The sequence below is a fragment of the Hylobates moloch genome, unplaced genomic scaffold (genome assembly GCF_009828535.3).
Source record: "Hylobates moloch isolate HMO894 unplaced genomic scaffold, HMol_V3 SCAFFOLD_2, whole genome shotgun sequence".
Lineage (NCBI taxonomy): Eukaryota > Metazoa > Chordata > Mammalia > Primates > Hylobatidae > Hylobates > Hylobates moloch.
Window position 1 is genome coordinate 119,713,676 of NW_026652277.1, and position 15,797 is coordinate 119,729,472.

At 32.3% G+C, this 15,797-nt stretch overlaps 1 protein-coding gene across 12 annotated transcripts in view; it reads left to right on the forward strand.

Annotated features, from left to right (window-relative positions):
• GRIK2 (glutamate ionotropic receptor kainate type subunit 2) overlaps positions 1–15,797 on the forward strand; it is a 671,651-nt gene that overhangs the window by 490,789 nt on the left and 165,065 nt on the right. For 11 of the 12 annotated variants that reach the window (XM_058435428.1, XM_032155777.2, XM_058435430.1 and 8 more), the window contains exon 12: positions 11,309–11,532. In XM_058435428.1, coding sequence (XP_058291411.1) covers positions 11,309–11,532 — 224 coding nt within the window. The remainder of the gene's footprint in view (positions 1–11,308; positions 11,533–15,797) is intronic. The other variant, XM_032155854.2, reaches the window with a different exon arrangement.

Consider the following 15,797-nt stretch of genomic DNA (forward strand, 5'->3'; position numbering starts at 1 on the left):
TTCTCAATGGAATCTAGGGATGGAGCCTTCAAAATGTCAAGTTATTTTTTTTCTATTTAGTCTAGTACATATAAAATTAGAGTGAAGGAAGAATAGAAGATTGGTAACCAATCCCCTTCATAAAATATCAGTGTGTCTGAGAATTACATGGGAGGCCAAGAGAAATTGCTATTTGTATTCCCAGTAGTGTTTTTTTTAAACATTAAAATGATTCTGTGTTAATCTAAACACAATATACCTCACAAATTTATTACTATTAGATATTTTAAACAATTTTGAGACTCTCTGGTCTATTTAACTCTCTCTGTATTTTTATTTCCAGAACACATTGAGCTCTGTTGACTTTGCTCTGACTTATCACGTTTTCTCTTACAAGTCATTCGTTATCGTCTCTGAATTCTCAGTGTCCTCCATTATGAGTAATCTCCTTTCATTCCTAATCTTTCTTCATTATTTACTATCTTGTTTCACTTCTCTTCTATTCAAGCTGCGCATTCCATAGCTCTGCCAGTGCTGGCTGCTCTGTCTCTCTCACACCACTTATTTTAAGAGTCTGGTTCGGATTGTTTTCCCTACCTGGATTAAGCAGTATGTACTGATTATTTTACTGTTATAAACTCAAAAATCTTAGTAGTTTATACCTACAGAGATTGTTTCTTATTAACACTGCTTATAAAGGATAGGTCAGCTGAAGGCTCTGTTCCATATTTTCTCACTCAAGGACTCAGGCTGATGGAGCCACTACCACGTGGTGTGCTTTTACTTCTGGGAAGCGAAATGAGAGAACATGGTGAACTGCATACCGTCTCTCAAAAGTTTCTTCACAGAAGTGAAAGTACACAGCTTCTGCTTACATTCCTCGATCAAGGTAAACCATATTACTGTGCTCAACTTAAAGGTAAGAAAGGAGGACAATATTCCATGTACACAAAGAAAGACAAAGTGGAATGTAGTTAAATAGCCCTAATGCTTAACCTATTTCCCATTGCTGTTTTAATTCATGATTTCTCTAGAACCCAGAAAAAATACATGCTTCTTTGAGGCTCATTTCTCTGGATATACCATTCCTTTCATTCTTATGTTATCACCTACTCACTTTCTGACCACAATTACATATGCACCACTTATTTTGGCAATGGACTCATAGCCTTTCACTTTAAGAGAGCCAATTTCATAATTTTATTTGAACTCAGTGTCCTTACGGAAGACTCATCCATTACCCTGGACTCTATGCTTCTTGGGTTCTTGAACCTCTCAGCCACCTAGTCCTAAAGTCACATCATAGTCATGATCATAACCTAAAGGACAGCAACAATTATATCAATAATCTGAAAATTCAAATCATTTCTGCTTGCTTATTAATTTGGTTGATCTCACTACATTTTTTTTTTTTTACCCCATCAAACCCATGAGTTGGGCAACTGGAAGAAGCTGTATTAGCAGAAAAATAAGAAGCCCCAGAACTCCAGAAACTGTGTGTCTTTATGGCCTGATACTCCTGTTTCGGGGTAGGAAAACTTGGACCACAGAAGTTCACTTTCAAACGGAAAGTGAGGTCTCACTATTTCAAGCAGTGAAACTCAAAAACTCAGCCAGACAGGCATCAGTGACATTTTGACTTTACATGAAATTGGAGGAAATTTTGTCCACCAACCCATAGCCTAAAAATAAAACTGCTGACTCAATAGGGCCCTAGATTCATATGGCTTATTTTAAATACCTGGGTTTGATTAACCGACAAGTTGAAACATCATGTTGTCCCTTGGACTACTGTGGCTAGCTACTGTCAGAGCCAACTACACAAAACTAAAAGTGACTGTGATCATTCTGGTTAGTGGGCAGAACTCAAGGCTATTCTTATAAGTCTAGCTATGATCCTTGAGTTGTTTCCAGTGACCTGAATATTTGGTTTGCTCATCAGACTGGCAGATTAAATATACCCTTCTTTGGGGTAACCAAATATAGAAAAACATTGTGGCTGCTAATTGGACAGTTTGGGTCACTAATGAGTTCAGAATCTGTGTTTATTAACTGCTATATTGCTCTTTCTCACTCGTAACTTATCTCAAATATTTCATAACTCTTCTCCTAACCACTCCACTGATCTCTTGCTTATATAAATTATTGTGTTCTTATAGTTTCTCTGGGTATTTCTTGCTTCAAAGAATTGTGTATAAGCTCTGGGAGGGATCATGTTTAAATATCTTGATATTCCTACTCTGCCAAGTCTATCAGTGGATACTGATTGATAGATTCTGTCATATTATTTCACAGTCGAGGAAATAGAAATTTACTGTATTTTACAATGAGATATATTTATATGAACTCTTTTAACTAGTGAAGGGATGATAATTACCTTCTGAAATTAGGGATATTTAACATTTTTATAATTTTGTCTTTGTTCCAAGTCTTATTTTTATATCTAAACAGAAGAGTAATTTGATTGATTATTACTTCATTTTATTCCTGGAAAAACGCATGAACATATGAGAATAATAAGAATTGGTAGCATTCAAACATAGTAGCTAACAATATCCCACAACATATTACTTTATATTTGATATCAGAGATTCCATCTGAATTGTTTCAATTAGAATATATTTATAAAAAGGGAGCTTAGTTTTCCTTGTTCTCAAAATATGCAACATATTGTCTTCATTTCAGCAACTAAAAATAAAGCAAAACAATCACTTAACTATTTACTCATTTCATGTCTTAGTAGTTTATTTTCAGAAAAGAGTTGTATTTGTACTGAAGTCACTCTACAAACTTAGGCCAAAGAAAACTTTTTATGGATGCATCTCAATCTTCAAAGTCTTAAATTTAATAACCATAAAAAATTTTGTGGACTTACTTTATTGTTTATAATTGTGTTTTATTTGATTAATGAAGTTTTTCAAGTACTTGTTTGATAAATATATAATAATATTACATTTTAAGTAATAGCCTTGTTTTGGTATGTTCAAATATAATAATTATAGAATGTAACACCATATTTTATATATAGGTAATTATCTTTGGCAGAATAACTTTTTTCACTTAAATTATGATTTCAAAAGATGCTAATTACTTCAGAATCAAGAAACCAGTAATATCTAAATCAGAAACAGAAAATATTAGAAACATTGTTTAGTGCAGCACTATGCTCATGAACAATAAAAATAACAGACATAGTAATATCTATTATAATAATAGAAATAATCCATATTTGTAGTATTGATATGCAAGATCTCAGATTATTTTTAAATAAAAGTTTAGTCTTTTAGGAATTATCACCGTGAAGAAAACAGGAAATTTCTGCATACCGATATTTTTCTAGTGAACAAAAGTAATTTGTCTAGTGCATTAAATATAAATTCCAGCCAGCCTGTGCAACATTATCAGAACATATCTCAAAAAAAAAAAAAAAAAAACAGAAAAATTGGCCAGATGTGGTGGTGCATGGCTGTAGTCTGACCTACTCAAGAGGTTGAGGTGGGAGGATCCCTTGAGCCCAGGATTTTAAGGCTGCAATGAGCTATGATTGAGCCACTGCACCCTACCCTGGGTGACAGAGCAAGACCCTGTCCCTAAAAATAAATAAATAAGTAAATAAATTTGTCTTAGTCCATTTTTACACTGCTGATAAAGACATACCTGAGACTGGGTAATTTATAAAAAAAAGAAGTTTAATGAATTCAGTTCCATGTGGCTGGGGAGGCCTCATAGTCATGGGGGAAGGCAAAAGGCATGTCTTACATGGTGGCAGACAAGAGAGAATGAGAGCCAAGCGAAAGGGGAAACCCCTTACAAAATCTTCAGATCTCATGAGAATTACTCATTACTATGAGGACAGTATGGGGGAAACCACTCCCATGGTTCAATTATCTTCCACTGGGTCCCTCCCACAACACCTGAATATTAAGGAAGTTACAATTTACGAAGAGATTTGGGTGGGGACATAGCAAAACCATATCAACATTTATTCCATGGAAATATTGTAATAATTCTAGTATAGAGAAATACTAATATTTATGAAGCATACAATTGAGAGTGCACAACAAAATCAGATTTGGGTGGGGAATAAAACAAAACTAAACTAAAACAATTAATATCCTCCCCCAAAACTCTAGAAACATTTTAGACCCATAGTTATTCTGAAGACATCAGTTAAGATTATTTTTCATTGTCACTGATGGCAAGTTTGGTAAGTTTACTCAATATTATTTGAAATTATTAGCAGGCTTATTTCACCACTAGCAAGAAGCAGGTGCTGAAGCAGCAGCTAAATCTATTACTGTTTTTTTAAAAAATAATTTCATATTCATGCCCTACAAGTGTAAGAGAAATCTCTGAATTTTATAACTCAATTGCCCACTTTACTTTCTGTTGGGCACTGTGTGGTAACTACTTGGTTTGGTGAAAATGAACTAAATTCATATTTCTAAAATGTAAGTTTGTGTTTTTGTAAACTGCAAATACATATTAGGTTTTGTATAGTATGGAAAATATACAATTTAAACAAGTTTAATTTTTTCATATTTTAAACTTACGTAACTTTAATCTCATCAGTTTTTTCTTGAACAACACCTAATGAGTGCTGACATAATCATATGCAATAACTTGTTTATGTTAATAACTAAAACAGTTAATCATAGAGATATTTATGAAACATTTTAGCAGTTATTTACTATTATTTATCATAGCAAAAATTAAAAATCATGCACATAAAAAATCTCATTTTTTAAAATTCTTTTTTATCCTTTTATATGATCCCAGTATTAACCATATAATCCAGCATTTCTCATTCATGCTGCCAGAGATGGAGACCTCAACAGAAACAGTGGGCTGAAGTTGTTGGAGAGATGGGAGTGATGAAATACAAGGACGTTTTTATTAAATATCCCTACCTTTACTACTGTGTGGTCTTTACAACAAAAATGACCCAACAGCTAATCTAAAAGAAGTATTGGGGTGAAAAAAATCAATGAAAATACAAAACTTAAGAGTATTCTCTTTGACAATAATAATAATAATAATAATAATATAATAAAGGGGGTCCTGAGGGTAGAATTACCATGTGCAATAGTGATAATTTTATTCATTCAAAAAATAGTTATTTAGTGACTACTCTGTGCCAGTCACTGTACTAGACACTGGAGTTACAGAATTGGGCAAAATAGTGAAACTCCTTACTCAAAAGGAACTTACATTCTAATACAAAAAGACTGACAACTGACAATGTCTGTTTATGGCACATTTCATGAAGAAAATGAAAGTACTGTATGGAGATAAAGAAGGATAGAATGAGAGTTCAGGAAAGACCCCTTTGAGTATTTGTCAGGCGAATGTGATAGCCACTATGCTCTGGAAACCCCATTGCGAAAGTGACATCAAAACAAGCACACGAATGAAATGAGAGAATAAGCCATTTGTGTGTATAAAGGGACAAGCTTTCCAGGGAGAGGGAATAGCAAGTGTAAGGCCTGGAAAAAGGAATGTGTACACTCATTTGAGGATTAGCAAGGCAGACAGAGTTGTTGAAACAACAGTGAGAAAGACCAGAAGAATGATGGAACTAATGTTGATAAAGCCATATCTTGTAGTGCTTTGTAGGCAAACATGTTCTATGTCATTGGAGGATACTGAGCTGAAAGTGGTAATCTGGTATGTGTTTTAGAAAGAACCTTCTGGAGTTTGGATAGAAAAGAGATTCTAGTTGGGCAAGAATGAAAATTGGGGACCAGTTGGAGTCCACTGTAAGAGTTCAGGCAATGTGACTAGGTTGGTAGTGGCAGAGATGGTGTGTCATGTGTACAGAAGGTGAACTGTGTTTTCTTTCAAGTATACACAGAGACAAATTATTTGTTCACATTATGCATTGTGGAGAGTTTAGGAATGTGTGGTATTACTTACATGTAACATTACATTGAATATGGATAATTAACTAGCTTAAGTGTCTTAGAATAAATGTTACCAATTTATTCATATGAACTTACTACTTTAATTATTTTACCCATTTTATTAAGCATTTAACAACATCATGTAAAAGAAAACAACGTTTAGAACTGATTTTCCAGTGTTAAATTGCAGGAACCTTTAGAAGTATGCATAAGATGTTTCACTGAGGAGATCATGTATTATAAAAATAAGATCATTATGTTCTTTGATTTCTGAAACTTCATAAAGAAGAAAGCTTCACAACATATTCAAATTTGGAGTCATTGTGCCATTCATGAAGATATGCTTTGTTATCTAATTTTTGATTTAAGTTTCCAGAAATTAGACCAATAATTTTTACCATTGCTTTATAAGATATAATCAGTAGATTGCTGTTAGTTATGTAACTGTAAAAAGAATTAATCTGTTCTCTCTAGATGGTTAGTTCAATTGGAATTATATTATTGTACAAATAAATTTTATTTCTATAGTAAGACTAGAAAAAAGTTTCAATTAAAAATTCTCTGAGTGGTTTTCTTTGAAAATTTTAGTAAGTTAAATTGAAATTGTATTCGGCAGACATTTACTAAGCAGTTCCTTGGTGTCAAATTTTATCCAATGCCTTAGGGATGTTAGGTTCATTATGATCATAAAGATGAATAAGACAATTTGGAAGAGTTTCACATAGAATGGTAGAATATTAAATTAATGCTTATTAAGTTAATAAGATAGCTGCTGTGTAGGTGTCTTTGTTAGATTTCCAGGGAGGGAAACTTTACCATTCCCTCAGTTTAGAGTTACATGCTTTGATCGAAGGATATGCCTGCCGGCTTTCGAGTGTTTTTACTCTCACAGGAACTGAGACAATACAGTTACAATCATATGTGCATTCAAATTTCTCATATCGTATTGGTTGACTTATATGTGAAATAACCAGAAATAACACAACATAAATTATTTACTACATGTTAAATTACATGATTCTGTTTATAAATTATATACAAATTCACTGAAGAGAAATTAATGTGGATAGAGTATTCAGGAGGAAAAGAACCAGAGATGTGTCTTATAGAATTCGAATACTAGAGAAAAAGAATATCATTTTGGGCAGGGAAATAACAAAGCCAGTAAAACAACAGAAATGGATATGATATATTTGAATGGTTTTACAGAAAAACAGTGGGAAATGAGCATCGTTAAGTCATCTTTGGAGCCGTACTTTCCTTAAGATCTCAGGTTTCGGGTTAGCTATTCTGTTTTTGTTTTTCATTTGTAAAAAGGAAATCACGCTACAAATTTTGTGGGGCTGTAGTGAGTATCAATAGAGATGAAAATCTTCCAAATAATATAGCACATTTTTGCCTCATAATAGACACATTAATGCTAGCTATTACTATGATACTCATTTTTCTTTCCCCTTCCACCTTTCCAATCCAGGGCTGCAAACACAAGCAAAATTGTTTTAATACAATATATCTACTAACTGAGGATGTGGTAAAAACAACATATTGTTATTTAAAAATATATAATTTATTTTTTAGTGAAATTTTAGGTTTACAGACAAATTGTGCAGAGAGTAGACTTTCCTGGACCCTCTCCCTTTCCATTTCCATACACATTTTCCCCTATTATTAACAACTTCCATTAGTGTAGTACATTTGTTACAGTTGATGATTTACTATTGATACATTTATGATTAAAGTCCATAGTTTACATTAGAGTTCTCTCTTTGTGTTGTACAATTTTAATGAGTCTTGATAAATGCATAATATGTATCCACCATTATAGCATCCTACACAATGGTTTCACCACCCTAAAATCCTTCTGTGCTCCACATATTCAGCACTATCTCAATTCTTTTGAATCCTTGGCAACCACTGATCTTTTACTGTCTCTGTAATTTTGCCTTTTCCTGGATGTCATATAATTGGAATCATAAAGTACATGGCCTTTTCAGAGGCTCTGAACTTAACCCTCTAAATTCTCTGGTGTCTTTCACTTAGCAATACAAGTTTCCCCCATGCTTTTTCATGGCTTGAAAGCTCATTTATTTTTATAAATGAATAATACTATTCCATTGTATGGATGTAATACAGTCTGTTTATACATTAAATTTGTAATGAAATGTCTGAATGTGTCTATTTGTATCCTTTGTTTTAAGTGGCTAATATCTTTTATAATTAAAAGTATTATAGTATTAAATAATTTCTATTTTTCTCTTTCATATTTGGAATATAATTTTTATTTTAAGCAATGCTAAATAAATTTTAAAATTTAATATATGACTATTCAATCCTATTAATATATTCCTATATTACAACTTTTTTGGAATAATGTAGCTGTGTTCTTTTAATATGTGTTATTTGAATTTTTTTCTAACATTTTTTGCTGTATATGAATTAGAAATATTTTACCATTTTTCAAGAATGCAATATATTATTACCTATAATAATCATTTTATACAATAGATCTCTTGAACATATTTCTCCTATCCAACTGAAGTTTTATTTCCTCTTGACAACCTTTCCCGCTATCCCTATAATCAGCCCATCCCCTAGTAACCACCATTCTCTCTACTTCTTTTTTTTTTTTTGAGACAGAGTCTCCCTCTGTCGCCAGGCTGGAATGCAATGGTGCGATCTCGGCTCACTGCAATCTCCGCCTCCTGGGTTCAAGTGATTCCCCTGCTTCAGCCTCCCGAGTAGCTGGGACTACAGGCATGTGCCACCACACCCGGCTATTTTTTTTTTTTTTTTTTGTATTTTAGTAGAGATGGAGTTTCACCATGTTGGCCAGGATGGTCTCGATCTCCTGACCTCATGATCCGCTCACCTCAGCCTCCCAGAGTGTTGGGATTACAGGTGTGAGCCAGCGTGCCTGGCCTCTTCTCTCTACTTCTATGAAATTAACTTTTTAATATTCTATATAAGAAGAGAGTGGATGTAGTATTTTCACCATAAAAATGATAACTATGTGAGGTAATCCATATGTTAATTAGCTAGACTAGTCATTTCACAATGTATATGTACTTCAAAACATCATGTTATATACGATAAATATATAAAATTTTATCTGTCAATTAAAAAATAAAAAGTTACCACTTTATACCATATTCGCTTATATGGTTTATATGTGATAAAATTTTGCTTTTCATATGCCTAAGAGAAAGGAGGTTACAGAATGAAGTAACACATACATAAATTGTGCTGTATAGTCAACCCTCCAAACACAGACAAACTACTACTTTATGCTGTTCACTTTTTACCTGAAGTTTATATTTATTAAAATACTACTGCATTAGTCCATTCCCACACTGCTATAAAGAACTACCTAAGACTGGGTAATTTATGAAGAAAAGAGGTTCAATTGACTTACAGTTCTGTAGGCTGTATAGGAAGCATGGCTATGGAAGCCTCAGGAAACTTACAATCCTGGCGGAAGGGAGAGGGGAAGCAAGTACCCTCCTCACGCGGCAGAGCACTGGAGAGGGGGAAGGGGGAAGGGAGAAGTGCTACACACTTTTAAACAACCAGGTCTCCTGAGAACTCTATCAGGAGACAGCAGTAGAGGGCCGGTGCTAAAGCATCAGAAACCACCTCCATGATGCAATCCCCTCTCACCAAGCCCCACCTTCAACACGTGCAGATTAAAATTCAGTGTGAGATTTGGGTGAGGGCATAGAGCCAAACCATATCAACTACTTTCTGTTAACAAAGTTGTTCACTTTTTCAAACAATTTTTAGTTTCTCCCTTACGTCTTAGAGGAAGTGCTGTCTCCTTCCTGCAGAAAATATTCCCTCTGCCTGCACTCTACACCTGAACCTCTAGATTCTGAAAGACTGTAATCTATCAATCACTAGAGTTGTTTCTATGTATTTCCCTTTCCATCTCTACAAATTATTGAATGAATGAATGAATGACTCTTCTATGATTCCATTGTTGGTTTTTGAGATGCATGTCATGGTTACACTCTAGGTATAGACTCCCACAGCTTGACTTTATACCCTGGTTCCAGTGATTAATTAACTCTATGAAAATGAACAAGTTTTCTAACTTCTCAAGGTTTCATTTTCCTTATCTGAAATGGAAATAATAGTAGGATTATGTAAGTTTTATGGGGAATGTGACAATTCCTGTGAAGTTCTTAACATAGTGCTGTTGTACAGCAGCTACCTAAAGAATATTACTAATTATTCTTTTAAATTGGTATTTTCTTTGATTTATAAATATGAAATATGATGATGCGCTCCCCCAGAATTTTTAAAACCTTTTTCCTCCTAGTTTTTAGAGAAATGTCTTTCTTTCTCCGTAGCTCCTCTCAAAGATACTCTTTCCAAGCATTTCAATGTTCTTTCCCTGCACACCACCAACACACAAATGCACAAAAACACACACAGAGAATAATATTGTCAACAAACTTAGAAAAGTTTCTTCGTTGAGTCCTTTGACATTGCCTGAGACAAGAAAACATGGAGGGATAATTTCATTTTTTTATGTCTTTCTCTAACTCTTGACGGTGAACATTTTGTTCTTTACTCTTTGAAAGTTTTTACGTTTATTAATAATAAAATGAATGTAGCAATATAGCTTCTCATCGTAGATGCTTTCATTATTTTAAAATATTATAATTATTTCTTACAATATATTAGAGCTTAAGTTCATCTTTGAAAGATGATTATAACCTGGTGAGTGAAAAGCATTACTAATTCAACATATTTAAGCTACCGCGGAAAATTAGCAACTTTGTGAAAATGGAAAAACTCATTTCTTAATGAGATTTAGGCAAGGCTGCAAGGATTTTCATTAAATAATATAAAACAAATTAGAGGGATAGAAACAAAATTCAGAGGTAGTAAACAGAATCACACTGAGAGATGTTTCAAACAATATTTTAACTATTTAAAGACTAAAGTCTTTTAACTGTATTCTATATTTTAAAATAAGAAATGTCTCTTAATTCTCAGCTATATAATTTGATGTAGTTATTATTACTATTATAATTTGACCAATGTGTTTAAAAATACTTAATATTAAATAGATTTTTAAAGTTTAAAATAAAAGCAATGATGAGAAGGCTAGTAGCATAATTCATGTACTGAGTATACAATAATTTCTTCAGTTTTTTTATTCTATGAATTTTTTTTCTATATCTACTTCCAATAAATGCTGATTTGCTAATCTAGAAGAACATAGAAATGATTAGTGCAATAAATCAGATTCTTTACTTCAGAGTAAGGAATGCTTTGAATTTTAACATAATCGTTACTGAGACAATTGAGTGTAAAGACTTTGTTTTATTTAATTTGATTACTGATTTTTTCCTGTGACTGAAAATCAATTTTTTCTTTCTTTCTTTTCTTTTTTTTTTTTTGTTTGTTTCTGTCTACAGAAAGCTGACCTTGCAGTTGCTCCACTGGCTATTACCTATGTTCGAGAGAAGGTCATCGACTTTTCCAAGCCCTTTATGACACTTGGAATAAGTATTTTGTACCGCAAGCCCAATGGTACAAACCCAGGCGTCTTCTCCTTCCTGAATCCTCTCTCCCCTGATATCTGGATGTATATTCTGCTGGCTTACTTGGGTGTCAGTTGTGTGCTCTTTGTCATAGCCAGGTAACATGCTCACTTTTGTGATTTTTTTGGCAATTGTTACCTCCTTTATCTAACTAATAATTGTCAAAAGTCACAATCAATTTTACTTTTTCTGTTCTTTATTTTCCACGGGGTGCTGAGAAATAATGAAATTTTAAGAATCACATTCATGTATTAAAATGTACTATCCTGTCTTTGTGGGCAGAGAGCGTGCTGGTTATGTCAGTAAGCTATAAGTGTTGTAGGGATTACTGTTTTCTTAACCAGAATATAAAAGCTTTTTAAATCAATAAGATAAATGAATCATTGCCTCACTTCGAAGATTTCTGATGAACCAAAACTAAAATAACATGTTTTACTAACTTGAGTTAATAATTCAGTTACAAGAAAAACCAAAGTACTAAAATTTAAAAGGAGGCCTTTTTTAAGGAACCAAGACATTTATAATAAACATTCTAACTATAAAAGGACTGCCTTAGTATTCTACATAATATTTGTGTTTTTTTTCTTGTTTTTTTCACAGAATAAATGTCACTACAAAAAGTACCTTATTGTAATTGACATGTAGGGTATGTTTCAAGTCATAGGATCAGAAGATAAAATGCCAAGCTGGCATGGTGGCTCATGCCTATAATCCAGACACTTTGGGAGTCCAAGATAGAAGAATTGCCTTGAAGTCAGGGGTTTGAGACCGGCCTGGTCAACATAGGGAGACTCAATCTCTATAAAAAATAAAAATTAAGAAAAACAAATGCCTAAATGAAAAATATATAAATTTTATATTTTAATAGTGGCCTTTAAAATATGTGATACAGATCAATCTATGTTGATGGTATTACTTTATTTTACTCTCGGAGGTGGAAATTTGTAATCATGGTTATTTACGCCTACCTCACTATCAAACTTTCAACCGATAGATTATTTCAATATGATTTAATTTACTTTTGCTTTAATTAAGAAGATTAGTATTGTGCCTCAGGACTCAGGACTCTATTGACATGGAGTTAAGCCACGTATTCATTATATTCTTTGAATTTTTATATATTTTTAAATATCAAAAAGATAACTGAATTAAAAATCAATTAGAATTCTACATATAATTTTTCATGGTGATAAAAATACCTATAAAGTGTACATATATATATATATATGTTTTGTGCTGTATAACCAAAATTATATATGCAGTGACTTTTCAATTACATTACATGGATTCTTTTGATAAATTTATCAGTAAGGATATTTGTAAAGAATTGAACTCATTTTTCAATAAGGAATTAAACATTTTTTTTCTAATGAAGTAATGTATTTTTTTCTAGCCATAAAAATCTTTAGTTCATTCAGTTAAAAAATGACTAAAATCAATTAGAAGTAGCATAATACTGGCCGGGTGCAATTGCTCATGCCTGTAATCCCAGCACTTTGGGAGGCCGAGGCGGGCAGATCACAAAGTCAGGAGACTGAGACCATCCTGGCCAAAATGGTGAAACCCCGTCTTTACTAAAAATACAAAAATTAACTGGGCGTGGTGGTGTGCACCGGTAGTCCCTGCTACTTGGGAGGCTGAGGCAGGAGAATCGCTTGAACCTGGGAGGTGGAGATTGCAGTAAGTCAAGATCATGCCACTGCACTCCAGCCTGGCAGACGTAGCAGGACTCCATCTCAAAAAAAAAAAAAAAGGGTAGCATAATATTTTTATATATTTGTACACAGATAATTTTTTACATATTTATATGTAATTATTTTACAAATGCATTATTTTTGCCTAATTAAATATTAAGAATTGTGTTCTTCAGATAATTATTATTTGCATTTGCCTAAAACTATGTATTGGAAGCGTATTGCCATATAGCATTTGAAGCTGTACAGTACAGCCTATTAAAATTTTATGTGACTTTTGGGGTTCTCCCCATAGTAATGAGAATTTGGAGTATGAAGTTCCTAAAATTTTTGCTCCAGCTTTTTCTTCCTTCTGTGAAAATAAAACAGCCTTCACATTTTTGATCATCTTTGGACCAATTACATCTTTTTTATAGTGACAGGCAGAGCCACTCTAGTTTATATGTTCAGAGAAATAAGTGCAAGAGTTTCAGATTAAGCAATTCAGTGGCTAGAAAACTCTTCAGCTAGCCCACAGGCCAAACAGAAAAATAAATACTCCAAAATATAGAAAAAGGCTTTCTTAATGTTTGCATGTACCCTTGTTTTTCTTAAATTAACAAATTTCCCAGGAGGATAGAAATAAAGCCTAGAGGAAAGTGTCATGAGACAACTTCGAGGCAACTGTGTGGGCATTAGTCAAGCTGAATTAGGTCTAACAGTACTTTTCTGGAGATCTTAAACACAGAGTTTTAGGTTACTTCACATTTGTATTAGGAAATTTAGTTATTCCTAATTTTCCAAGCCCACAGCTTTTGAAGTTAGATTCAAAGCAAATACTGAAACATCTGGTTTCCCTTCTAGCTTAAAAAAGTACATTTGCAAATAGAGGCATATGGATGGATATGCACTTATCTAACTTTTCAAAATATTTCTGTAACTCACTTGATAAACCATCGTAGACAGCATCTGTATAATTATGGTAATCTGTACTGATTTTACATGAAAGAAATTCAAGTATGTCATCCTATTTGAGAACATAAAGTCAGCTAATGTACCATTTTTTTTTAAGTGCTACTACTGCTTTTATATTTTGAAATGTTACTGTTATATTTTGTCATAGTTATTAAGTGAACAGATAGGAAAATGATACTATTTCACTTTCTTATTCCACAATTTCAAAACAAATTGCCTCATAAAAAAATAAGTTTAAAATAGCCATTTATGGGTGAATTAATAGATATCCCATTAAGTAATAATGGTAGACAAACTGTGTTAAGTAATATATAATATTAGAGATTCTTGGTAAAGTAATAACACAAGGATAAATATTTTCTGGATTTTCTCAGAATATTTTGTTCAATTTTCAATCTTAAAATAATCTTGTTTAAAATATTTCTAAATTTGAAAAAATAAAACTGAAAAATCAGATTAAAAGCAAAGTCTGAATATGGTCAATTTAAATTTTAAATTCTGAACATCCAAAATCAAATGAATTTGTTTACTTAAAATATACTTTGATGTGGTATTGAACTTTTACTATAAAAGAAATTTGTGACGTGCAAAGGCAAATAAAATGTTCAAGTTTAAATTGTATAATTTAATTGCCTTTGTAACTTAAATGGAATCCCTGTTAGAATTTAAAATACATTTATTTTAATGCTTCCTTTAGCATTTTTATTTTACGTATCAAAAAAATTATGTCATGTCATATAGAGGTCACTGATATATTCATTGACATCATTGTTGATGTCATAATTATTATGGTATTTTATCTTTAAGTATATTCTTTGTCTCCATAACAATTATAGATAAAAGAAAGATCATGCTTCAAAAAATTCTTAAGTATGTATTTTATTTTCATTGAAAGTCACAGAAACAAAGGCATAAAATAACTACCACTTTAATAACAGATTTCGTATTTATTAATTATTGGAATTTACATAATATTAACTGTTAGGGAATTACGTAATACTTAGGAATAAAAATACTTTATCTCAAAACTAAATTATAATGAGTGATTTAAATATTGTCAAAATTTCTCAACATTATTAATTTTACTTTTGTTATGGTCATTATCTGATGTCGTTCCGGTTATTATTATTACAATTAACCCGCTCTATCTTCTTAGCTACCAAACCACACCTTTGGCTGGTTGCGTTTCCTCTTTTGTTTATTCTATCAACTGCTCACTCAATTAGTCAAATAGTTGTTGAGCCTCTAGTAAGCACTATTTAGATCCCATAAAATATTAAAAATTTATTTCTCATTTATTCATTTATTTATTCAACAATATCTATTGGCTACCCATAAGTACTAAGAGTTGCGCCAAATGCTTGAATCCCAGAATGAACCAGCTGAATATGTTATTTTCACCAATGACTCACAATCAGTGCATATATCTGGCAATAAATATCTATTACCCTTGAATAAATTTATAATAATTCTTAAATCATCTTACATTCTGTATGAATGCCAGGTATTTTAAATATGTTTTTCTAAAAAATATCTTGTAATGTATATTTTGCTGGAGAGAAACATACAACTAGAAAGGAAATATGAGGAAGATTGTTGTGTTGTCATTAGACTACTAGATGAGAAGCTTATTGAATATCTGCTCTACTATCATATTAATAATATTAATTTTATTACAAATTAAGATCTAATAATAATTGTTAGAATATATGTTT